The 26,002-nt window shown below is 50.8% G+C and overlaps 1 protein-coding gene across 1 annotated transcript; it reads right to left on the bottom strand.

The window, feature by feature from the left end:
- Positions 1-362: 362 nt before the first annotated feature.
- Positions 363-24,598, bottom strand: LOC133221870 (H(+)/Cl(-) exchange transporter 5). Its single transcript, XM_061371084.1, has 13 exons — positions 24,575-24,598; positions 22,006-22,155; positions 14,059-14,210; positions 12,046-12,145; positions 9,966-10,150; positions 9,296-9,418; positions 8,634-8,840; positions 7,657-7,737; positions 6,011-6,553; positions 5,258-5,444; positions 3,802-4,200; positions 1,762-1,978; positions 363-722 (listed from the first exon to the last, which is right to left on the bottom strand). Exons 2-13 carry the CDS (start codon positions 22,136-22,138, stop codon positions 632-634), a joined length of 2,418 nt encoding a protein of 805 aa, XP_061227068.1. The 5' UTR covers positions 22,139-22,155; positions 24,575-24,598; the 3' UTR covers positions 363-631.
- Positions 24,599-26,002: the final 1,404 nt, after the last annotated feature.

Genomic DNA, 26,002 nt, shown 5'->3' with positions numbered 1-26,002 from the left:
CTCCTCAGGACTCTCCTGGCAAGGCAGCCGCAGAGGCACTGAATACATTCACAGATTCATCAAAAGCAGCTTCATCCCAACCAACCTAGGCCCGGGAGATCTGCTCTTGGGGGTTTGGGCTTGTGGGGCTCTTACCTTCACTCAGCAGAACACCCTCAGCCAGCCAATGATTCCCCGCCCTGCCAGTTTTGACTGTTCCTGTTGTTCCCAAGCGGCTAATTGGGAATCCACCACCCCTGAGTTACAACCACATCCTTCTGCCACCACCTGAGTGCTGTGTGCAAAATCCTCCTCCTACAAAGCTTCTGAAGGAACAGAGCTTGTCTTTTCCTCCCCATGTCCAAATAAAGTAAGAGATCCAATTCTATAGCATTTTGCTTTTACTCCTTCATGGAATCTTTCCAATGCAACTTCACAAAAGCAACGTAATGAAAGTATCTTTTTTCTTCTAAAAAGAAGATTCTGTTCCACAGATTATGTAGTGCAATCGGTATCTGGTAGAAAAAAAAAGTATCTTCTTCAGCTCCTTTGAAGAAAACTTGGAAAACAGTTCCATGTTTTCAATAAAAATAGGGAAGTGTATCCAGGATGGTCCTTTTGTGTTGAACACACAATACCTCCTTGTCTGCCTTTAGTTGAAGAGTATCGAATCTGGGTCCTGGTTGGCCAGTTGTGCAATGTGCTTCAGAACGTCCTTCTTAGTGATGATCCCAAGGAGCTTCCTGAAAAAGGGAACCACAGTTTCAGGGCACCAGCATGCACAGAAAGCATCCTGCCTCTCACAGGCTTCACACTTTAATGCCTTGCAGGAGCTGAAGTACCTTTGTGGGACACTCTGCACAATGTAGAGTGCTCACAAGCCCCAGCAGAAACTGTCAGTGATTTACACTTAGGAGGTTATGACCAAAAGACAAATATTAATCATTACTAACACCCACCTCTGCTGAAAAGATCAACCTGAATGTTTAGTGCTGCAAGAAACCCGGGGGGGGGGGGGAGCGGGGCTTGGGACAAGGGCCTGCAGGGACAGGCCAAGGGGAATGGCTTTAACCTGCCAGAGGGGAGACTGAGATGAGCTCTTAGGCAGGAGCTCTTCCCTGTGAGGGGGCTGAGGTGCTGGCACAGGGTGCCCAGAGAAGCTGTGGCTGCCCCATCCCTGGCAGTGTTCAAGGCCAGGTTGGACATAGGGGCTTGGAGCAGCCTGCTCTAGAGGAAGGGGTCCCTGCCCATGGCAGGGGTTGGAGCTGGATGAGCTTTAAGGTCCCTTCCAGCACAAACTGGTCTGATCCTATAATTTTAATTCCTAGTGATCTCAGCAACTGTGCTTTCAGAAAGGTGCATGCCAGGAGGGAGGGAATTAGGCAGAATGTCTGCAGGTCCAAGTACCCCCCCAGCAGGGAACAGGGAGAGGATCCCTGCCAGTGCCATGCTTCAGAGAACAGCAGATCCCTCCATTTCCATCTCTGCCTTCACTCCTTCCCCCTCAGAAAACACTGTTTCTGAGCAGCATCAAAGTGAATTCCAGTAGTTGCATGATACCTATGAGCAGATCTGAGAGGAGGCTGTGAGCCCTCTCCATCAGTTTGACAGATTCATCACTGCATGGAGCTGGGTCCTCACCTTACAGGCTTTATGTTACTGCTTCAGTGTTCTCACAAGTGCTTTGCTCCAGAGCTGCTTCCCCTGGTGCTCAGAGCCCTCTGCTCACTGAAGGAGAGGAGGCAATCCCCAAGCCCAGGGCCCTGCCTGCAGCATGCTTACCCGTTATGAGTCACCAGGCACTGGCGCAATCCCAGCTTGCGGAATATATCCACCACGATTTCCATGGGCGTTTGGTCTGTCACTGTGAAGGGACTGAGGTCCAGGATGCTCCTAAGTTTCAGCATGGAGGGGGCGCTTGGAGGCAGCGGGGGAGAGTGGTCAGTGAAATAAACAACTGAAGTGCTCACAATCCCATCCTGCTTTTTCCGGGCATTTTCTGGAAGAAGGAACATTTGATTAAGTATTATCCCTCCCTTTCTTTTCCAAACCAAAGAGCACATACCCTTTCATCTCTGCCTTAAAAGTCTATTCCTTCCCTTCACCTGAGCTGCTTCTCCAGGCAACCAGGGACTCAAGGAGGGTGTGACACGTTTCTCGTGTTTTGCTCTGGCCATGTAAAGGCAAGTTCTGGAGATCTTTAACTTCCCAATTTTAAGAGGAGGTAGATAAAATGCTTTGTACTTTATCACTCACTGATTTGGGTCCTGTGCAGAGCAACTTCACAAGTATTTTTAAGCACTTATATGTACTGGCACAGGCTCCATGCCCATGATAGTGTCAGGAATAAAACCGGGTTCAGTACATGCACTCACTCAGGTATTTACATAGTGCATTACTCTCGGGCTGCACAGGCAGTCCAGGCTTCAATCTGGTATTTACATTCAAGGCTTCCTGGGAAGGGGCTGGCCTGGCAGCCCCAGCACCAGAGCTGGGTGAAATCCCCTCCTGTGGCACACAGCAGTGCTTATCTCTGGGGGGAGGATTACTCTTAATAAGTCCCTGGAGATTCAGAATAACACAAATGCAAGAATTCATGGCTATCCCACAGAGCAGCCTCTCAGAAGGAAGGCAATGTGCATGATAAAAGAGGGGAGACTGAGCTGAGCTCTTAGGCAGAAGCTCTTCCCTGTGAGGGTGCTGAGGCGCTGGCACAGGGTGCCCAGAGAAGCTGTGGCTGCCCCATCCCTGGCAGTGCTCAAGGCCAGGTTGGACACAGGGGCTTGGAGCAAGCTGCTCTAGTGGAAGGTGTCCCTGCTCATGGCAGGGGGTTGAAACTGGATAAGCTTTAAGGTAAGCACCATCCTACTCCTTGCTCTGGCATCCCGATCAGAGAGGGATATGTGGCTTCAGCTGGATCCATCCTTTCCTCCAGCTCACCATGGGGCTCACATGAACTCTGCTAGGTGCAGGTGTAGGAGGTGAGGAGCTCACCCAGGCTCAGCATGGCTGCTCGGAGCTGCACACACACCACAGGAATTCAACTGGCACTACAGCACAGGGCTTGGCACCCCGATGCCCAGCCTCCACTCCAGTGCAGGAGTGCTAGATGCCTGTACAGCACTCAACCCTAACACACAGATTTCTCCTGCTGCACCACCAGAAGCCACATGGCCTCACCCAGGCCAATGAGAGACAACATGACCAGAATTTCCACTCAGGTCTCATGATGAGAAACAGCACTTGAAGGTTTCTAAGAAACTTGAGATCAAGAGGAGCCTAAACGTGCCCTAAACTGTACCATGGGAAAGTTGTTTCCAAAGGAGGTCAACACACATCTGAGTGATGCCAGGACAGTGCTTAGCAAGCCCTGCCAACACCATGCACTACTCAACCACCAAGTGAAACAAGTGAAAGACCAGGCTGGCTAGCGGTGAAGAGAGGTATTTACAGGTTGGAGAGCACCACCTCAGAAGTGACCCAATACTCAGTGCCTGGACCAACCAGACTTTTTCTTAATGAAATAAACATTAACAGCTAAGAAAGCTTTCCACAGTCCAGTCATCCACCGTCAGGAAGGCTTAGTTCCTGCTGGCGAGAAGTCCCCCCCTTCATGCCCTAAGGTTCATGAATTCAACAGAGCCATGCTGATTGCACCAAGAAGTCATCCTGTCCTTCACACTCACTGCGTGCAGACCCCATGCTGCTTGGGGATGCAAACACCATTGCTACTGGATGCCTAAACTCCTCAAGTAAATTACAGCTGGTGCCATTTAAGGCCTCTGATGGCATCATTCATCTACACAGTATCTTTCCTCTTACCGATTGAAATGATGAGGTCTCTTCTGAGAACAAACCCAACAAGCCTCTGGGACTCGCGGGACACCACCACCGGATAGCCACTATATGTGGTTTCACTGATGATGCTCTCCACGTCCTCCACGGTCATGCTGTCCTGAGTGATGACAGTCAGAGGAGGATCATTCCTCCGCGGCCTCATTACGTCCATTGCGAGTGTCTTGTGTGAGAACTCCTCCTTGGCCTCCAGGAAAGGGTACCCATTGAGGCGGATGTGGGCATCGTAAATGCCTTCCCGCCCAGTGGCATCAGCCACCCACTTGCTGGTCATGGCTGCTGCCATCAGTGGAACGATGTATTCCAGTCCACCAGTGAGCTCAAACATAATGACCACCAGTGACACTGTCATTCGGGTCACGCCACCTGCAAACACAACAGGAGATGACAGAGGACATGAGCAGGCAGTTCTGGGGGGTTCCAGGCAGCAGAGCTGCATCTGCCAACCCTTCTAGAGAAGGTCTTGTACTGCTGGACTCCTGCATCACATTCAGCATTGCAGGGGACACCAAACACGAGCAGAACACAGTACTGAAACCTCCCATCCCATCCAGAACATGATGCCATGGGCTGGCTCACAAGGGTTTGCTACCTGGTTTTGATGGGTTTCCCTTCAACTTAGAAGGAACCTTAAAAGATGACTGACTAACCTTCTCTCAGGTGACTTAGCTAGCTGAAAAACAGCCTGGCCATGCAGTTTTGCTCCAATACCATCTCCTAAAGGGACACACACCCTTTAGTGCTGTGCAGTGGTAAGAAGAGTTAATGAAGAAGAATATTTATTTTCATCAATTACATGTAAACAAGGTGTTTCCCCTTTAAAAAGGCCAAAGATGAGGTTTGGTGGCATGCTTTTACTATTCCTGACATGAGAGTTTCTTCTGATACTCTTGAGTCCTTAAATCCCTTAAGAGTTAAGCACATTATTCCACAGAGGAAGGATTGGGAAATACAGTGAAACTGAAGTTTAGCCACATGCACTCAACTTCTCACATCCAGCCAAGAGGAAGAAGTGTTACCAAAACCCAGAGTGCTTGAAAGAAGAGTTGCTTCACAAGAGTTAAGGCCAGAACAGGAAGTAAAATGAATTAAAAGCCCACAGGAAAACCTGAGGTCGCTAGGCAGCCTCCCTTGTTCTGCTGCATGGTCAGGAGCTCCCCACTGAGACCTGCCACGTCCAATGACATGCTGGTGCTGGCAAGAGAAGGCCTTGAATGCTGCCAGGGATGGGGCATTCACAACTTCCTTGGGCAGCCTGTTCCAGTGCTTCTACAACATCATGCATTCTACAACAAGGGCTCCTGTTCTGGAGATGAAGCCAGATTCTATGGACTGTGAGAACAGCAGCATTTCACTCCTACATGTCTCCACATGGTCAACCAAGCCCAAAGCACAGCTTGGACTTCATGGACTCCTTGCTCACCCAGACACGCTGCAGCCCCAACCATTGCATAGAGGCCCGGAGTGATGCAGTCAGCTCCTTGGCTGCACCAGCCACTGAAGATGGCCCAGTCATGGTGGTAGTAGGCCAGCTGCTCCATGGCCACACCAAGCAGCCTGCCTGCAATGGCACCCACTGCCATGCTGGGGATGAAGAGACCCGAGGGCACCTGCAGAAACACCATCGGTCAAGGCCTCGCTCCCCACACATTGCAAAGGAATGTTCAAAACCAGTTGTTCCAGTGAGAGAAGTTCAAAACAGGGCTCAGTTAGAGGTTACACTACAGGTCACTCCACCTGCTGAACCCCACTGCTGGAAAGCTCAGACCCTGGCCAGCTCAGGAGGCTGCCACCAAGCAAGATCAAAACCATCTGAGCAAGGAACAGCTATAAGCAAGCATTTACAAATAAAGACATCAATTGCATTGCCATCAGCTATTGCATATATATTAGAAAGGCTTAAAGTTGGACAATGTAGCAGCATTCTGCATCTGGAAAAGGGGACATGAACCCTTGAGACACCAGTTCAGTGACAACAACATCTGTACCTCACACCCACTCAAGCTAAAGGGTTTCTACTGCCCTCAGCTACAAGCAACAGAACAAATAATTAGAGTCTATCACTCTGTCCCCTTCTTAACCGAGCCTGGGGAGGAAAACGTGTTTATTGAGCAAATAAAACTAAGACCTGGGGTTTCAGCAGCACAATGTGAGCTCATTTACAGGCAATTCTTACCTTCATGCCAAAGGTGAAGATGGTGATGAAGACCTTCATTATAAGGGCCAAAGCCAGCTGCCACATGGCAGTGTAAACTCCTGGGCCAGCAGCTCGGTCTGGCAGGTCATCCCCTTTGGTGCTGTTGAAATCATTCACATACTCACAGAGCTTGGACGAGTCCAGAATCCCACAGTCATTAAAGAGCTCAGAGATCAGCTCACTGGTGCTCATCCTGGTGTACTCATTAGGGAAGGCCAGCACAGCTGTGATGGCTGTCACTACAAACACCTCCAGCACAGGGTATTTGCCGAGCTTGGTCGTCTTGCGCCGCCTGCACCAAGCAATGTTGCTGCGAATGAAGAAAGCCCCCCAAAGCCCCCCAAATATGCCCAGAAGGATGAAGGGCACAAGCTCCAGAAGATGCCATGGCATGTGAAACTCCACATAGAAGAGAACCAGGCGGCTGTTCCCAAAGGGGTTGATGGAGCGCAGGGTGAATGCCGCAACCAGAGCAGCGAAGAAGGAGCGCCACAGTGTCTTGAGAGGAAAGTAGTAACTGACCTAAGAGGAGAAACAAGGCAGAGTCAGTCACTTCAACACTTGCTGCTCCACCGACCACTGCCCAGTAACAAAATCACCACTGCATGAAGCAGAAGCAAGGATCAAGATCAATGTATGCTAGGTACAGTCCTCTCCTCTCCAGCCAAGCACCCCAGGCTTGATTGTGGCCTGCTCAGTTCCAGTGAGCAACAGTGAACAACTGCCCTCTATGACTTCTGACAAGGGTCTGTAGGGACAGGACAAGAGGAATGGCTTTAACCTGACAGAAGGGAAACTGAGAAGAGCTCCTGGGAAGCTCTTCCCTGTGAGGGTGCTGAGGCACTGGCACAGGGTGCCCAGAGAAGCTGTGGCTGCCCCATCCCTGGCAGTGTTCTAGCCAGGTTGCTCCAAGCAACCTGCTCTAGTGGAAGGTGTCCCTGCCCATGGCTTTTGGAACTGGAGGAGCTTTAAGGTCCTTTTCAACCCTTCTATCCCTGGAGGTAACTTACTCAGATAATAAAAACTGTTACAAATCAGCTGTGAGTTGAATCAGAGAACTTTCTGTCCTGCATGCTCTGCAAGGTCCAGATGTTCTAAACAACAGTGCTTGGCATAGCTGCCATCACAACTGTGCTCAGCTGAGCAAAACCATCCCACTCCTCCTCTAAGCCCTGAAGCAAACAGCAGTGACACATTTCACATCTGGATCTGAAGGACAAGGACTGGAAGCTCCTTGGGAAGAAAAGGGGTTCAATGAGCCAGGTAAGTTTGTTCCCAAGGTACCCTGGGACAGAGCTCTCAGGACCGGGTGGGCGCATGGCAAACATGAGGGAGGCTGTAGCTGCGAGCAGTCAGTGGTGCTGGGCACAGGCAGACCATGGGAAACCAATGGGTTTAGAGCAAAGCTTCGAATAGACATTATCCAACAAGTTCTCCAGTATTCCCAAGAATTACCTGAAACCCCAATGAGCTTTTAGATTGATTGGCCTTGTAAACACACCACCGAGCAGTACTCAGGAGGCTCTCCTACGCCTCAGCAGTTATGGGCGGGATTTTTAACTCAGCAGGGTCAGTCCTTGCAATCAAACAGCTCGCCAAGGGCCACCAGAAAATGCTGCTGTTACCTCTTCCAGGCTGAAGAGCACTCCTCCGATCGGGGCACCAAACGCTACCGACACTCCAGCAGCTGCAGCTGCTGATAAAACCTGTGGGAGAAACCAAAAGGCATTTTCAAACACCCCCAACCTTCGTGTCTGTCTTTAACTTTGCAGTTTTCATCTCCAGCGAGTGCTCAGTCAGCCAAGTCTGGCCTGTTTTACAGACAGCAGGGCAATAGTGGAGTGAGCCAGCTCCTCAGGGAGAAGAGCTGCAGGGAACTACACACCCACTGGTGTTGGCATTTCAACACGCCCACCCAAATCAGTAGAAGCGCCATCATGGCAAGTACCTTTTCCTACTTCAGCTGGTTTCACACTTTTACCTTAGATAAAGCCCCAGTAAAGCAGCATGGCAGCAATTCCACCTTGGAACACTGACTTCTCCCATGTTTGCTGTCTCACATTCAAAGCATTTCTCATGCAGTGTAACTAGAGGAGCTGGGGGCCACCCAAAACCAGTCCATTGGGTGCATTCCATTGTTTGGCTTAGCAGAAGGTAAACTGGCCAATGTGGTACTGTACATCCCACATGAACTGTTCTCCACTGACTCATGTGAAGCACTGTGAGGAAACACTCCAAAGCTTCACATTAGATGTTAGCATAGTTCTTACACCATGCTCATCACTGAGTCCCTGAAAGCAAAGCTCTTCATTCTATTCCTACAGCCAAGTCCAGGTCTCTCAAAAACTCCCAAACCAGTTTCTGGAGCTGCATGGCCAACCAACAAGCATTGCAGAGGTGGAGGTTAGTGCAGTGAATGCTTCCATCACAAACAAGATGACAACCTGCACTGCTGTGCTGTCCCTTCCTAACCACAATGGCTTTTGCTGCAAGGAAGTGTCACACTGAGGCACACCAAGAACATGCCAAAAGAGAACAACTTATACCCGAGGCAAAGCTCCAGCCCCAGCAGTCTCCCCATACCAGAGGCATTCCCCTGTACCTCTCTGCGCTTGGCTTCGTTCTTCCTGTACTTGGTGAACAGATGACACAAGATGTTCCCACAGCAGCAGGCGACATGCACCAGGGGCCCCTCCTTGCCCAGGCTCAGCCCAGAGGACACAGCCAGCACTAAGGTGATGGTTTTGATGATCAGCGTCCACTTCCCCAGGTAGCCTCTAATGATGAAACCACTTAAGATAGTTTTGATCTGGAAGTCAAGCACACAAAGCTCTACAGGCTTTCAGTCAAGCCCTAGGCAGAGCTCCTGTTTTACTGGGTGCTCCCAATCCTGCTCACAGCTTTCCCCGTCACCCCAGCTATCAAAAATAACATAGTCAGCACAAATACCCCACCATGCAAGGGCTCAAACAGCCACTTCATTCCTTCCTTCAGGGCTACTGACCCTGCTGAAGAAAAATCTGGTGTTTGTAGCCTTTACACAGTGTGCTTTCATTCGTGTCTCCCACACCAAATGCTGACACATTTGAGCTCTTAAAGGGACTGCGTGAAGACCTAAGTATTAGGCATGTTTCACAATAGTCTGGGAAAATAAAATGTATTATTTCTAAAGTGCAAGAAATGATTATTCCACAGCAGGGATGTGGAATCTTTTGGTGGTGGCTCCCCAGCCCACTTAAAAACTCCCTCCTCATCCTCACTCACCTCGGGGATCCCTGAGCCACAGGCATAAGGAGCAAAGCCCTTCACAAGCAGCACAGCAAGGAGGGAGAACAGCAAGGCCCAGACAACGTACATGAAGTAGTTGAGAATATATGCAAAAGCCCCCTGGAACGCAGAGAAAGGAACCCAAATGAGATCATTTCAGCTGAGATCACGTCGAGCCTCTTCACTGAAGCAAGTACAGAAATAGCAGGTAACGCCACATAAAGTTATCAGCCCAAAACAGAAAGAACTACAGCAACTGTGAGGTTCCAAGGACAAGTCATGTTCCTTGGTTATCGGAGTATGAACCAATCCTATACCCAAAGACCATTATTTAAAACAGGAAACTAGATGCACAAATAGCTTGGCACCAGGGTAAGGCCTGTCCCAGTCAGGCAGGTGGCTCCCTGGATACAGCTGCCAGAAACGCAAGACCTGAGCTCACCTTGCATTCCTCTGAGTGAAACAAATGAACCCACTCATAGAATCATGAATAATTTAGGTTGAAGGGACATTTAAAGTTCAAAGCCAGGCTGGGTGAGGCTTGAAGCAACCTTCTCTAGTGGAAGGTGTCCCTGCCTGTGGCAGGGGGTTGGAACTGGATGAGCTGTAAGGTCCCTTCCAACCCACCCAGTCTGGGACTCTAAAACCAGCTGTAGACACACATCACCTCTCCATGGCCCAGGATGAGCTGGGACCAGCTCTTCCACTCAGGACACTTGTCTCTGTCTGTAAAGGTTGTGTTGGATTTCCAGCAGCAGTGCTCATGGTTAAACCAGAAGCCTGCTAAACACACTCCTTCCTTCAGATCTGTCATCCAATGGGCAGAGATGTCAATCAGCCCCGCCAAGGAACCTGGTTTGAAGGAAGAAAGGAAAAAGAAGTGTAATAATCCCCTTGCTGAGACTCACACATCTGAAGGTTTCAGTCTGGCCTGCTACATTTTCACTCACATCCCAGCATGTAGAGCAGCACTGGTATTTCTGCCTCCAGTCACTTTGTATTCTATAGAGAGCTAAATGGGGAGATTTGCTAAAGGATCTATACACATTGAAATGAGGTCAGGAAGCAAAACATGGCCAATAATATTTTAAAGGCTGAAACACTACAAACTGCATCGAGAAGCTGTGGCTGCCCCATCCCTGGCAGTGTTCAAGGCCAGGGTGGACAGGGCTTGGAGCAAGCTGCGCTAGTGGAAGGTGTCCCTGCATGGGGCAGAGAGTTGAAACTGGGTAGGTTTGGGCCCCTTCAAACCAAACCAGGCTGGGATTCTGTGATCACCAGAAATCACTTCTGCCCAATGGCACTGAAAAAGCACTTGATTAATACAGCACAATGAGTGGGCTGAGGGGGATATGGGGCACTTCTGGAGTATGTGTCATCAGCCTCCAAAGTACTTAACAATACTAAAGGTGTGACAGGAATAGCTTTGAACTGGGAGAAAACATTTCTAGCCCATTTAAATAAAATTAAAACCAGGGGAAAGCTGTAAGCATGCCAAGTGAAAGCCAGGCAGCAGAGAGCCGGTAACTCAGATTTGAGTTTCTTGTTCTTATGTTAAGAACAACTCCTACAGTCCCCACAAGTAAGTGCTGTCATTGGCTCTGCTCTCAGCTGTAACACCAGCTCAGCACTGAGGCCAGAAGCAGAGACCTCTGCTCCACGTGAACAAGTCCTGGCACAAGCTCCAGAGGTGGCAATAAACAGTCAGCAGATATTCGAGTTAATGGGACACCGGCTTCTGCTCTAAACATTAACAGCAGCTTTCATCTACTCCTGGGGCCGGGAGCTGGGCTGCTCCCTCTCAGGAAGGCCCGTCTCCAGCTGAGGTGCTCCTCCAGCACAAGGGGCAAAGGTTATGCTGAAGCTGTTCAGAAGGTCTCAGCCAGTCAAGCTCTGAAAGAAGCCTGACTGCAGATACCCCCTCTCACTTTATATCCAAATAGAGTGGCAGGGGAGGGGGAAAGAAGAAAATCTTCCTAGCACCCTTGGCATTACCCTCTCCAGGTCCAGTGAAGAGCCTTCAAAGACCCCCTCCACAGTGTGACACCCAGCACTTTTATAAGCTCTGCTTTGATGGATTACACAAGAGGAATGTGGACCTTCTCAAGGGAGTCAGAGCAAGATCAGAGAGCTGGAGCACCTCTGCTACTGAGACAGTTGGGCTTGTTCAGCCTGGAGAAGAGAAGGCTCTGGCGAGACCTTAGAGCAGCCTCCATTGCCTAAAGGGGCTACAAGGAACCTGGAGAGGAGCTTTGGACAAGGGCCTGTAGGGACAGGCCAAGGGGAATGGCTTGAACCTGCCGGAGGGGAGACTGAGATGAGCTCTTAGGCAGAAGCTCTTCCCTGTGAGGGTGCTGAGGTGCTGGCACAGGGTGCCCAGAGAAGCTGTGGCTGCTCCGTCCCTGTCAGTGTTCAACGTCAGGTTGGATGAGGCTTGGAGCAAGCTGCTCTAGTGGAAGGTGTCTCTGCTTATGGCAGGAGTTGGAACTGAATGGACTTTAAGCTCCCTTCCAACTTAAACCATTCTATGGTTCTATGATTCTAATTCTCCATAAATCAAAGCATTTAAAAGTAATTCTTCATAAATAGCAAAGCTGTGGCAGAGGAATCAGTATCAGCTAGCCCCTCGCACAGCCCATGCTCCAGGGATGAGGTCTCCTGCTCCAACAACCTGCTGGGGTTTGTGGGAGGAATCGATGCTGCAGCTCAGAACCAGGACTTAACTTTAAACCGAGGTTTGCTCTTACCTGCCAACAGCCCAATGAGAAGCATCAACAGCCAGCCAGAGAAGGCATCACTCACGCTGTGTATCAGTGCCCATGTGGACTCTTTGCTTCTACTGGTGATCTAGGAAAGGTTCCAAAAAGAAACAACAATCCACTAAGACACTGACACACTTTGGTGTAAATGCTCTAAAGCTACATGGTGATTCACAGACCACAGTGTGTTATTCTATGCCACAGGCCAACTTGGACACTGAAGAAACTTTGTGCCTCATGGATACTCATACCACTGAGATTGATACTGGTACCATGAGAGCACACAGAAGCTGCCATCAGCACTTCAGACTCTCCAGCTACAGCCTTCGTATCTGTAACACAAACAAGAGTTGCCCTGAGCAGAGGAGGCTCTGTGAAGTGCTGCTCAGCTGAACACAAGGCAAGTGGTAGGTTTAATGCCAACACAGAGGAATGGTGGCACTGGGCAGTGGGACTCTGACCCGTCCAAGGTGCCCTGGAAGGGCGAGCTCCCCGGTCTGCCTGCACCCAGCAGGGCCGGCAGAAGCCTGTCAGTCTCACTCCTCTTGACAGGTGGACAAAAGGGTGACAGAACTGCTACTGTGCACCCATCAGCCCTCTGCCTCTCCCAGGGGAAGCATTCCAGGACACCACTATATTCCCAGACAAAAAGGCACATTGATGCAGCCAACTACCACTCAGTAAGTGAGGAATAAAGAAAGTAAGAATCCTTTCTGCCTGAATTCTCTGGATTTTTCCTCTTTCAAATGCCATGCTGCTGGTGAGTGGAACTGCTACTGAATGGAGGCTTGGTGGGGTGGATGCCAAAGCTATTTCCTTTATATTTCATTGAGCCAACACTACACTTTGACCAGCAGAAACTTCTGCCTTGACCTGATTTCAACTTCTTTTGAGGAAGACAGAAGCTGTCTTGTCGTTCAGGCAGATAGGAAATAGGTCATCTTGTTCCATCATGGGCATCACACATGCATGTGAGCATATGTGCATGTGTGTGAGAGGTCTTTTGGCTCTGTACTCTTCACTCAGAGGTGGGAATAGGTTTTTGGGTAGGAGGCAGTGGGAACATTGGAGTCTCTAAATTGGAACTGCATTCGCTCAAGTTCAGGCATTACACTGTATTGTGTGCACTCCCAGTGAGCAGGGACGGTGCCCAGTTTGTGCACTGTCACTAGGACACAGGTTGGTTTGTGAGGCTCAGGGGAAAAGAAGAATCATGAAAGAATATTCTGGAAAGCACCTAGACCAGTTGAGCTCAGTCATCACCCCCCCGCCAAGGTCTGCCAGCAAGGGCATGGAGGATCAGGAGCACCGTGGGGACACCAGTGCTTTATGTCAAGCGTTCCCTGCTTTCTAAGCGGATCCCTTGAATTGCAGAAAGTGGTGAAGTCCTGGGAAGAACTGCACTTAGCCTGAGAGACTTAAAGCCTCAAAGAATGCACGTCATCTTCTCAAACATGCAGCACAAACAAACCCAACAGGAGGAGCATCATTCACAGTGCAATGGTGTGAGCAGAAGAGTGACCTGTTTCTTCATCAGTAAACAGAACCACAGTGCTTAGATCCTTCCACTGTAAACCAAGGAAGAGCAATGTGATTCTTCCAGAATACTGCAAATAACCATGCAGCTTCCCTGAGCATCTCTCTCAGGGACTGACACTCCCTGACAGCAAAGCTCTGCAGGCTTTGCTATGGTCCAGTCTCAAACAAGTCCGCTGTGGCCTAAGGAAACGTGCCATTAAGGCATTTAAGATGTGTATTAGAAATCCACCACAGCTTTTCAATAAATCCAGGCCTCCAGAAGTAGCAACTGATAAACTGCAACATGCCATGTCCCTGGTGCCCAGATTAAAGCTCCTGTGGAGAGGATCTCCATGCCCATCCAAAGGGCAATCCCAGGTCTCTCTCCTAAGTGCCTCCCTAGGCCGCAGTCAGAACACAGATCAGCTCCAGCAGGCTCATCATCCTGCCATCAGTGCCACAAGGAGTAGGATGAGATTTTACCTCTCTGTGTCTGTCCCGATCCCTGGACTTCTCTCGCACCCAGTCTATAGTGTTAAAATCTTCATAGGTGCCCACACCAGGAAGAGGTTCCTCCAGGAAATCCATCATTGTGCTTGTACCATTCATCCCTCCTCCATTGTACGAGGAAAACCCTGGTGGGGAAGAAGAGGGAAAACTGAGCATTTCTTAGTTTTCCCCCTTTTAAGGAAAAGAACAACACCAAAACACTGACTTAGGGGAAAACCCACAGATTTAAGGTCCCCTCCAACCCAAACCAGACAGGGATTCTATGATTCACTTACAAATAATGAGGTGCCTCTGGTGGGGGGGTCTTTGAGGCTTTGCTCAGTGTGGGTGACGAGTTTCTACCAAGCCCAGCAATTGCAGAAGACAACACTGAGTCTACCTTGAGTAGGGCAAGATGAATGATCACCTCCCCAGCCCTCACCTCCCAAAGCCAAGCAGCCCAGCCAGGAGTTTATCTAAAGATAAAAAGATAGAGCTGTCCTAAAAACCAGCCTCTATAAAGCAGTGTTAAACCTCCCTAACTCCCTTGAGCAGTATTTTCTGCAAGATGAGATCAGGGTCATTCCTTGCTCAGTCTTCTGGAATAACTGCCCAGACAAGCAAATTTCAGCTGTCCTGGGAACACGCTCCCTGCTCAGAGCTGCCACAGAGCAACATGGATCAGAGCCCGAGGGCACAGACTCTGCACAGCACCACAGGTCACCCACCACCCCAATCCACAGCACTGGAAGTCCCACAGGTACTGTCTGCACAATCCCATCCATAACACAACCACAGCTGAGGGCTCTCAGGACAAGGCCATGTGCAGAAGGGACGTTTGGGCCTGACTTCCAGGCTGGGGACCAGGCACTGTTTGGTACCAACTCTATTCAGCCCAGGCTGTGGTCCCCAGAGCCCTGAGGTCTCCAGCCACACACAGCACATTCAGAGCAGAGGATAAGGTGCCCGTCTGACAGCACATCATGAGGAAACATCCTTTTTCTTTTTCCAGGAGCAACACTCAACTGTAACATGGCTGACAGACATAAATATTTATCAAGATTACATTTCCTGCCTCAGCTTGTTGCAAATCAAGGATCCTACGATAACCTCCTTTGAAAAATGGAAGAAAACAAGCCTCAGAAAGCCTTGCCGAAACGCAATCAAGATGAATGTACAGCTCCTAAGGTACAGAGATCTGAGTCATTTAGTGCCTAGAGACAGCAAGTTAAGCACAACCCTGTTAGGGGAGTACAGCTCATTCCTTCAGCACAGATTTGTCAGTATTTTGATCACCTCTTCTCCCTAAAACGGGTTAATGCTCCACTTCAGAGAGTCTGTCTGGCTCAGGGAGAGAAACAGGCAGTGCTTGTTAAAGTCACAGCATCTGCCATTTTAACCCAGCAAGCCCATGGGGTTTAGGAGCTGTCCTGCATGGAAAGAGGACAGCCCGGTGAGGAGCCTGCACGCCTGCTCAAGCAGACCTGGGAAAGGAAAGGGTTTGCAGGCAAAAGGGAGATGGGCAGCAAACCACCCACCATTACCCATTACACAGCAGAAACCCCAGAGCCCCCCCAGCTGCAAGCCCTCCATCACCCACCACCACCCCTTCACCCAGGGAGCTGCAGAGCAGCTCCGGAGGCACCAACGGCTCCGGCTGCCCACACACGGACATGCTCCCCTTTGGCTCACATCCCTCCTCCTCCATGCCTGCAGCCTCCTCACCGTGGCTCAGCCGCTGCTCCCGCGGGAGCGCCGTTGGCAGCGCGGCCGCTGTCCCATGGGGCAAGGGCCGCGGGAGCTCCTGTGTCTCACGGCAGCACCCTGATGCACAGAGGAGCCGGCAGCGGTGCGGGGCCCTCCCCACACGCCGGGCCTGGCGTCACACCGGCCGTCACATGGGTCAGCCCTGCACCTTGCTGAAGGGCAGGATTGAGGCGGCACAGCCACATCGTCCCTCGCCGGCAGGCACCGGGCAGCTCCTACGTCCAGATGGCGATTCCTGGTAAGCCCAGCGCGGAGGCTGCACCCCGGAGCTGTGAGCGGAGCTGCTCACAGCACTGGGGATGTTTTACCTGGGGCAATATATCCTTGGGACAAAACCCAGCCTGTTTGCTGTGCTGTACAGACTGCACACAGCCCAAAGCTGACTGCACCAGGGAACTGGGACAAGGGGGAATGGCTTGAACCTGCCCGAGGGGAGCCTGAGATGAGCTCTTAGGCAGAAGCTCTTCCCTGTGAGGGTGCTGAGGCGCTGGCACAGGGTGCCCAGAGAAGCTGTGGCTGCCCCATCCCTGGCAGTGCTCAAGGCCAGGTTGGACACAGGGGCTTGGAGCAAGCTGCTCTAGTGGAAGGTTTCTCTGCTTGTGGCAGGGGTTGGAGCTGGAGGAGCTATGATTAAGCCACTGCAACCTGGCCCTTCACCACCTCACCCAAAGCCTGCCTACAGAGTGACACCCAGTACACACATCACCCCCAGATGCTGCTGCTGCATCAGCCTGGGATATGCCCTGCTCCACACACATCTGCAAAGGTCTGGAGCAAGCCAAACTTCAGCTTGACTGTCTGTAGATTCCTGACACTGGAATCTACACAGTCACAGAGGCACTGAAAAACCCTTTCTTTGCCCATCGAGCTGCTCTTCTGCTTGCTATGAGCCAGCAGCCACGATCTCTGCTCAGCGGGCAGGCAGGTACTGAATCTTTCTTCCACCCTCTCACACAGGCAGTAGCTTTCCCCAAACCCTCCAGGGCCCCAGGAGCACTCCTTATCTTGCTGTCCCATGGAGGTAAGAGCTCAAAGGAGATGGTGATTAAGTTCTTCGGGATGCAATTCACTAGTGATAGCTTGTCATTCACCCATTGTCTGGCGAGCCTGAAACACTACACCCTGCAAACTTTGACTCTGGTCTGCCCAGATGCCCAGCCAGAGGCTGATGCCAGCCCTGGGTCTCTGGCCAGAGGTCAAGGAGGAAGGCGGGAGAAGAAAAAAAAAACAGGTGAAATACTCCCAGCACAGGGATCAGAGGTGGTCCATTAGCACTTCTGATGTGTGGGTGAATCAGTCTCACCTGCCCAAGGGGCAGCACGGCAATGAAATTCCCTGGCCAGCAAACCCTGGCCTTTGGAGACCTTTGGAGAACAGCAGCTAGATGGCATTGAGAAGCATGCTGCAGCTCTACTCTGGAGCCAGGCTGAGAGAGCTGGGCTGGGTCAGCCTGGAGAAGAGAATGCTCCTGAAGGGGAGACCTTAGAGCAGCTCCAGTGCCTAAAGGGGCTGCAGGGAACCTGGAGAGGGGCTTGGGACAAGGGCCTGTAGGGACAGGCCAAGGGGAATGGCTTGAACCTGACAGAGGGGAGATTGAGATGAGCTCTTCCCTGTGAGGGTGTTGAGGCACTGGCACAGGGTGCCCAGAAAAGCTGCGGCTGCCTCATTCCTGGCAGTGTTCAAGGCCAGGGTGGACAAGGCTTGGAGCAAGCTGCTCTAGTGGAAGAGGGTTGAAGCTGGAGGATCTTTAAGGTCCTTTCCAACTGAAACCAGGCTGGGATTCTGTGATTCTTTGAATACTGCATCTAGCTCCACCACCTGCCTCCACTTGCACTGCACAGAGCAAGTGTGTCCAGAGAACTGGTGGATAAACTCAGAACTCCATGGGAAACCGAAGCTTTGTGAGCCCTGCTGCACTTGGGGTGTTATTTCTTGCTATTAAAATTCTCAGTTCTTGCCCTTAGAGCTTAAAGAGAAAAAACCTTAAATCCCACAGCAAAAAGTGGACCTTCCAGCCATGAAACATTTAAGCCTTCCTCTGAAAAGGGGGAACAACATCCTCCCTCTGCTCCCTGTGATCTAAAGCTCAGCAGAAGCTACCACAATGCTCAGGTACTACACCTCCTCAGCTCCAACAGACTTTGCTAAAGGAACCAGGACTTGTAAATCCTGTCTTTCTTAAAAAATACAATAAAACAAAACAAAAACCAACCAACCAAACAAACAAAAAACCAACAAAAACAGGGCTGCAGACAGAATGTACCTGACCCTGTATTTGGGCACCCTTGGAGCTGTGGACAGGATTTCCTTTAGCAGCTCTTAAGCAAATGAAACTTTTGGGGAGCAACAGGGAAAGTTTTCTCATATAAAAGCAACTGGCTAAAGACACAGGATGCTCAAGGCATAAATTTCTGGATTTGAAACAGGAGGAAAGCAACAGTGGAACTCCATTCACTTCTGCTTGTACTGACTATTCAGTGTGTTCAGAGGGGTCTGGACAAGTGGTGCCTGCTCTGATGAGAGCTTGGGCTGGTGTCCAGCATCTCCTCGGCTGCCTTTGTAGGACTGCAGTGGGACTACGAGAGAGCAAAGAAATTCAGTGTCCACGCAGAACAGGGGTAGAGACAAGTGTACATAGTGTCTGGCTCAGTCAGCATGTCTGACTTGGAAACTGAAGTGTCAGCAGATCATGCTCTGCAAGTCATTGCTCAATACCTGGAAAGGCAATAAGGAAAAGAGCTTTTTCTTTTTAAACCCCTTCAATCAACCAGCAGAAAAGATTTACTGCTGGAGAAATGCACCCTGAACATCACGTGTGGCGGTGGTCCCATCGCCGTGGCACAGCAGGGACATTATGCCAGTAAGATGAAACAACACCTGGGAGGAAGGACTGAATCCTCACCAAGTGTGCCACCTCCTCACCCCTTTGGCCAGGGTTAACAGCTGTGCTTTCACAGCAATTCTAAGACAGCACTGCCAAGACCCACCTGCAGTCTGGTGTAATGCCACAGCCTGGTGTAAATACCGCTTACTGCCTTGTGTAAAGGCACTCGCTGCCTGGTGTAATGCCACAATCTGGACTACAGGAAAACCAGAAAAGCAGTAGGGGCTGCTCCTTAAAAAGCCAATCTTGATTCCCAGGTACAACTTAACAGTGTGGAAATAAAATAATCCAGGAAAGCCTTGTTTGTTACCTTCTATTGACGGAATGCTGAAGTCTGAACCAGAGCAGGGAAGAGTGGGATCATGTGCTACTCACAGGGGTTCTCCATAGCCAGACACCACAGTGGCAGGTATTAAAAGCCACCATAGCCCAGTCTAAATCAAGTCTGAGTTACTCAGAGTATCTGCATTTCAGCTGAAGCTCTTGAACAGCTCTGGCCTTTGGGAAGCATATACCAGTTAGGCACAAAGATCCTACATGCACAAGCATCCCGTGCTGTGGGCAGCAGGCAAGGCTGGTGGTTCCCATGGGGGACCTGACCAGTGCAAGAGTGGTGTCACTCATCAGTCAAGGGCTCATAAGGAAACATGGAGGAGCACTGGCTGCCAAATGGACTCTGGATTTACAAACCTACCAAGCAGCAGGAGATGCTTCCTCTGGTTGCTTGACAAGATCCATAAGCTCCAGTTGTGGCTGTTTTTGAAGCCTGGGATGCCATCACTCTTGCAGGAGGGTGTGAATCTTGAAGAAAGTGGTAAGGCCAGGCTGGACAGGGCTTGGAGCAAGCTGCTCTAGTGGAAGGTGTCCCTGCCTGTGGCAGGTGGTTGGAACTGGATGAGTTTTAAGGTCCCTTCCAACCCAAACCAGGCTGGGATTCTGAGTTCTGATTCCAAAACACGTCCCTCACTCACATACCAGCAGGTCCCAGACAGGGGTCTACAGTCAACCCTACCATGGGAGAACTTCTGTTCCCTCCTCTCCAGCTCCAGTTGGGCCTGTGCCACCACATCTTCATGCTGCACACCTGGCACCCAACCACTTACCAGCAAACAGCTCCTGAAGTCACAGGAGAAGTTTGCAGAGTGAACTGAAACTGGTATCTGGGTGAGCAGCTCTTTCCACTTTTCATTTTCCTCTTTTATTTCATGTCAACCCTACTGTGGACTTGAGCATGTTGCCAAAAGTCAGAGCCTCCCACAGGGGAACTGCTCCTCTCTGCCACAAAGCTCAGGGCAGCCCCCAAAGTGCTGCCACCTCCAGCACTCCAAACCACACATGCCGGGTGGAACCCTTGCTTCTTCCATAGAAGTAGCCACAGGCCTTCAAACACCCTCACTGGAGATGAAAAAAAAGCATTTAAAAAAGGAGGGAAACAACCAAGTGCTGCTTCAAGGCAGCAGCAAAGTAAACACAGCTCCAGTTACCCAGTGCCGCCTCTAAGTTTGTTTCCTTACAAGAAGTTAAAGAATTCAGCTCCTTCTCTCTAAAGATTGAACATGAGCACGCATTCAGCTTCATAGAGCTGGGACCCCAATGGCTACAGTAAAGCAGATCTCACCAGCAGGTCAGACACCAGGAATTTACTATTCTGTTACCAACACCATAATATGATTATTTCATGTAAGCAGTTCTGCACACACTCATAAGTCTTAGATCCTCAGAAGTCAGTTCAGTCACAAGTTGTTATTCCAAGCTCTGTGCGAGGGGTTCTGAAGTGGACCCCAGACATGACCTGTTATAGACCAGGGCTTGGAGCAACCTGCTCTAGTGGGAGGTGTTCAGCCCATGGGGGCTGGAACTGGATGAGCTTTGAGGTCCCACCCGACACAAACCAGGCGGATTCCCAAAGCCAAACTGGAGTGAGCACCCTGCCCGGTACCTGCACTGCAGCTTACCCCACACACCAGCCACCCTCTGTCACGTTAGATGGAGCCCAGGGAACGCTGCACTCGGTGTGTCCACCTTGCACTTGTCCCCTCTGTGTGCACACAGACGCTCTTTAACCACAAACCAATGTTACCATTCAGTTACTGCAGCTGCTGAAAGCCACAGAGATTCTTCCCCCATGAGTGCCTGACAGCAGCAAGAGGGACTGAGCCAAGCAGAGAGAATCCCATCCTCCTTCCAGCACCCCCTGCAGCAGAATTGCTGGTTGTTTCAGCTACTGAGGTGCCATTCAAGGCAGCCTGCCTTCGCTTGCACTACTTAGGGGTAGACACATGGCTCAGAAGCCAAACAGAAGGATTTCTTTTTCATTTTTGCCCTGTAGTAAACAAGCTGGGGAAGGAGAGGACGAGAAGGTGTATGGAAGGTCATGGAGGACTGCTCTCTGCTGCCCAAATTGTGGTTTTGCTTTTAAACTAATTTACGATAACTCACTGAAGACAAAAGTCAGGCAGATTGTGCTTGTCTAGTGCCAAAGCTCAGGAAACCCAGCAGATTCATCTCTCCTCTGCTCATTTCACAGCCTCAGGCTCAAGCTGGATGTGTGGTGGAAGAGAAGGTGAGTGTCTCTGGCTGGGTACAAGCTCAGTACCAAACCCCTTTGTGCTGACACAGCTTGAGATTCTCTCCACAATAGACAACCCTTAAGATTACAGTAAAGCAGGAGGGAAGGGAAGCCTCTGCTTGTACCACACACCCCTAAGAACCACCCTGCACTGTCATCCTGCCCACCACACTCATGACCCCCTTGTGGCAGGGGCACCTCTTCTCTAGAACAGCTACTTTGGAAGCTTCAGAAAGGGCAAGCCAGAATCCCTAAAAGCAAAGCAGTGGCACAGGACACCCCACAAATGGCTAAGAGAGCAGTTTTCCCTTCTGAGAGGTTACTGGGGAAAGTTCTCAGAACCTTTCCGAGGACAACAGCTCGGCTGCTGGAGATGGACAAGCACTGCCTCCCCACCACAACAAAGTCACTCACATGCTTCTTGCAATGGCCATTTACTGTAAGATTTTCTGCTTTGCTTACAGCAGACACCTCCCAGCAGCCTCCACCATGAAGCAATGCTGGGAGCCAAACCTGACACTGAGCATGCATTCAGCTGCTCTGTACAAGTCTGCTCACAGATGCAACGCAGAGCAGAATCCTGAGAACCATCCACGCTGGTGCTGTGAATCCCAAGACCCAGCCCAGGCAGAGCCAGGGGGGCCATGTAGAAAATACTAACATCAAACCCCACCAAAAGCCCTTATGAAAAGCAGAAAGAAGAGGGATGTGTGAGTGTTACCTCCCATCTCCCTGTCTAGAGGTGGGTCGTCCTCTGCCATGGAGAAGTCCAGAGATGCTCCTGCTATTTCCAGCATATCTTCATCACTAGTGCTGCTCTGGAAACTCTCTCGTCGATAGCCCTTCTGATCCATGGCCAGAGCTTCCAACCCTGGGGCAAAGGGAAGTCTGTTAGAGCATAAGGATGAAGACTCATTTTCTGAGCCAACTGGGCTGATGCTTTGTCAAGAATTGCAGTGACACTGCCTGAAGTTAGACTGGAACCAGCAACTACTCAGCCATGAGACAGGCTTACTTCATGCTCTGAGACCCATAAACTGTGATCAACCATCCCAAAATCCACAGCCAGCCCATGCCTGAGCGGCCCATGGCTCCAGTGCACTGCTCTGTACCACCCACCACCACGGCCTGAGCTCTGGTGAGCCAAATAAGATCTATGATCCAATCATGATCTGACCCAAGAGCAGCCCAAATGTCTCATGTAATGTTTTTCTCTATAGAAGACCAATTATGTTTCTAAGTTCCTGATCTAAAGGAGCTATTTCCTTTTTGTCCTTTGTCTCTCCTTTGTATTTTCAAAGCCTGTGAATCAATTTCTATCTGCTGACTGCTGCCAAAGAGAGCAATTCAGAATCTCTAACAGCAAGTAAAAAGTGACCCAGGTCCTATGGAGCCAGGCTGAGAGAGCTGGGCTGGTTCAGTCTGGAGAAGAGAAGGCTCCTTAAGGGGAGACCTTAGAGCAGCTCCAGTGCCTGTAAAGGGGCTTTGGACAAGGACCCATAGGGACAGGACAAGGGGGAATGGCTTTAACCTGCCAGAGGGGAGACTGAGATGAGTTCTTAGGCAGAAGCTCTTCCCTGTGAGTGTGCCCAGAGAAGCTGTGTCTGCCCCATCCCTGGCAGTGTTCAAGGCCAGGCTGGATGGGGCTTGGAGCAACCTGCTCTAGTGGAAGGTGTCTGTGCCCACAGCAGGGGGCTGGAACTGGATGAGCTTTAAGGTCCCTTCAACCCAAACCAGGCTGGGATTCTATGGTTCTATGATTCTATGTTAGACAAGGCCAGTGACATCCGCTGAGGTATTTTTAAATCATCTCTACAACTGCTCTCAACAGGTTTCAGTGACACTTTGTTCACTGGTTTTGACCATTTCCGCTCCCATGGCACAGAACATTATCTGCTGCTGGAGCTCTGTGCAGAGCCCAGCACTGAGGGAGGGCCCTCACAGCAGAGGTGCAGCTGTGCCACACTCCTGAGGTGCCACACTCCCCTCTGTGTCCAGCTCCGAGATGGAGGCAAACCATGAGAACAACCCAAGCGAAGTATGGTCCTTAAACACTTGCACACGAAGCTGCAAGAGGAACCTGGAAATGTGCCGTTAGCTTCATAAACTACTTTAATTAAGCCCCTGGACCGGCTGCTGGATCCAGCCATTGCCAGGAGCTGCCCATTCCACGAGACCCATCATCTCTCCTTCCCTTATCCAGGAGGAAAAGAAATTACACCAGCACAAGCTCTGATAAACAGCAGTGAATTAAACTGGAGAAAAAATTAGGTCTCAGTCTTCAAACCAGCTCTTGCATCCTGGGAGTGAGAACCTTTTCACCTCAGTGAGATGGTTTGCTCTCACAAGCACACATATTATTTCAAGGGAATTAGAGAGGAACCAAATGTGCAGCTCAGCCCTATTTCAGGAAGGGGAGAAGCCAGCCATGCACAGCATGAACAACACACTCTGCAGAAAGCACTTCCTATTACAAGGAAAGAAGCCATCACAAACCAAGCCCTGGCATTGTCCCAAGAGATGCAGTGGTCTCCTCACTGAACCCTGCTCTACGGAACATGCTGGCACTTCACTTTTGAGCCCTCTTTACTCATGAAAGTGGTGCAGAATACACCAGTGAGGAATGTGCTGAGCTACCTGCAGGGACACGAGCTTCCAGCCCAGCAGGCAGAGAACTAAAGAACCTAAGTGCTGGTGTGTCACAGGGCTTGTCAGCAGCACAGCATCGGTTTGTAGGTATTTTCCAATAAAACTCTGTGTGTGTTTATGTGTATCTGTGGAAGGGAAGGTTTAAAATATGTCTGTAATCACGTAAGGGATGAACCCATAGCCCTGCAGCTGAGCCCCACAGCCAACAGAAAGCACAATGCTGCCTGCACCAGCACCCAGAATCCCCATCTCAGGCAAAGACTGAAGCAAGGTCGCATGCTGCTCCCCCAACCCATCCCCACGTTTGTTCTCATTCAGTTTTAATAACCAAACCCAAGCCAACAAGCAACCACCACCTTCCAGACCAGTAACACCCAGCACCACCCAGGACATGTGCAGCACAAGAAGGACACAAGGTGCTCATTCAGTGCTCACTACTCTCCGAGTCCTAAAGCTGGAGATGCAGGTTTAAATCCCTTTTTCTTACATGAACACTCCCTCTATGGGTGAGAAACACCTTTCCAGGATGAGCCATGTGCACCAACAAGAAAACCACACTGTTCTCAAGCTTATCTACATTATTCATTTACTGCAACACTTCATCAGGCAGTGACTGCTCCCTTTCTACCACGCGTACATACCAGGAGGCTCCCAGTGCACCCAGTGCTGGAGTGAGCCAGAAGCCATCCTTCTCCTCCTCCTCCTCCAGCAGCTCCCCTTCACCTCCTCTGGCTCCTTCAGCCCGTCCTGACTCTTCCCATTGCAGGCAAGCAAAGGGAAGCAGCGAAGCTGAACCCAGCACAGGGTCAGCCCCTCAACGCCTGGAAGTGACTCAGAGGACAGTGCTGGCACCCAGGAAGCTGAAGCACGCAGTGACACCCTCCAGAGCAAACCCAGTCCCGGCGGGTGCTACCTCCAGCCTGGAGTGCACCTCAGACAGCATCGGAAACTGCAGGGGCTTCTTCTCATTTCATGCTTCAACACTGCAAAATTAGATTGGTTTGGGATGAAGAGACCCTAAAGCTCGCTCCAGCAGCCCCATGTCCCTCTGGTGTTGCTGCTCCAGAGCTGGATGCACCACTGCAGGGGATTCCCTGCTGTCGGTGGGATTCTTGGCTCCAGCTCTCCAGACCAAAACACGACTTAGCGGGGTGCTGGGAGCAGCCGCCTCCCCGAGCCATGCAGGAGGAGCAAGCTACCACCTAGTGGCTATTGCACGAAGCAACCAAAGCCCACATCAGAAGACTGCCCCCACCACCACCCTCCAAGGTAAGCAGATCTTAGCTGAGCTTTGAGAGTTCAGGGCTCCTGTACCCCCCCCCCGCCTCCCGGCATGTCTTCACAGGGGCAGGCACTTCCCTCCGCACCGTTCCCAGATCCAACAGCAGGCAAAGGGGGACCACACAGCTGCACCACCAGCTGCACAGGGCCGCACAGGAGGATCCGAACGAAAAGCCTCGTGCACAATCACATGGCCAAAATGATCCCAATCTCCTTTCTGGCAAGTTAAAGCCATTCCCCTTGTCCTGTCCCTTCAGGCCCTTGTCCAAAGTCCCTCTCCATGTTTCTTGTAGCCCCTTTAGGCACTGGAGCTGCTCTAAGGTCTCCCTAGAGTCTTACTTGCACATGTTCACTTCCACTGTTCACCAACCTCTTCTAAAGAGCAGACAACATTTCCCCCCAGAGCATCCTTCCACTTCTCTTATTCCCCTTCTCTCCCCATAGATGACAGCTCCCTGGGGTGGCTGAGGGGGGCTTTGGGACTCCCCCAGCCCAGCAGCAGGGACCTGGAGAAGCTTTCCCCATGTCATGTTCACCCCACAGCTCCACACAGAACTTTGTCCTCGGTGACCACTGCAGCAAATGCAAAGATGGGCCAAACAGTTTGCATTAGGCAGGGAAATCCACCAGAATGAGCCAAGTATGGAGACTTGTACTGGTTTAGGGCTTGGTTGGTTGAGGGTGCTGAGGCGCTGGCACAGGGTGCCCAGGGAAGCTGTGGCTGCCCCATCCCTGGCAGTGCTCAAGGCCAGGTTGGACACAGGGGCCTAGAGCAAGCTGCTCCAGTG

The sequence above is a fragment of the Neopsephotus bourkii genome, unplaced genomic scaffold (genome assembly GCF_033783945.1).
Source record: "Neopsephotus bourkii isolate Nb327-2 ecotype Australia unplaced genomic scaffold, CSIRO-AGI_Nbou_v1 NB_1570, whole genome shotgun sequence".
Classification (NCBI taxonomy): domain Eukaryota; kingdom Metazoa; phylum Chordata; class Aves; order Psittaciformes; family Psittacidae; genus Neopsephotus; species Neopsephotus bourkii.
Note: the sequence above shows the minus strand (reverse complement) of the source record. Positions and strands in the feature narration are given on the sequence as shown.

Excerpts from the sequence above, each read along its gene's own strand:
- LOC133221870 (XM_061371084.1), bottom strand. The coding sequence starts at position 22,138 with ATGGATCAGAAGGGCTATCGACGAGAGAGTTTCCAGAGCAGCACTAGT. Across the intron at positions 14,211-22,005 it reads TCTAGACAGGGAGATGGGAG|GGTTTTCCTCGTACAATGGA; the intron begins GTAACACTCACA and ends CTTCCCCACCAG. Across the intron at positions 5,445-6,010 it reads TCTTCACCTTTGGCATGAAG|GTGCCCTCGGGTCTCTTCAT; the intron begins GTAAGAATTGCC and ends GTGTTTCTGCAG.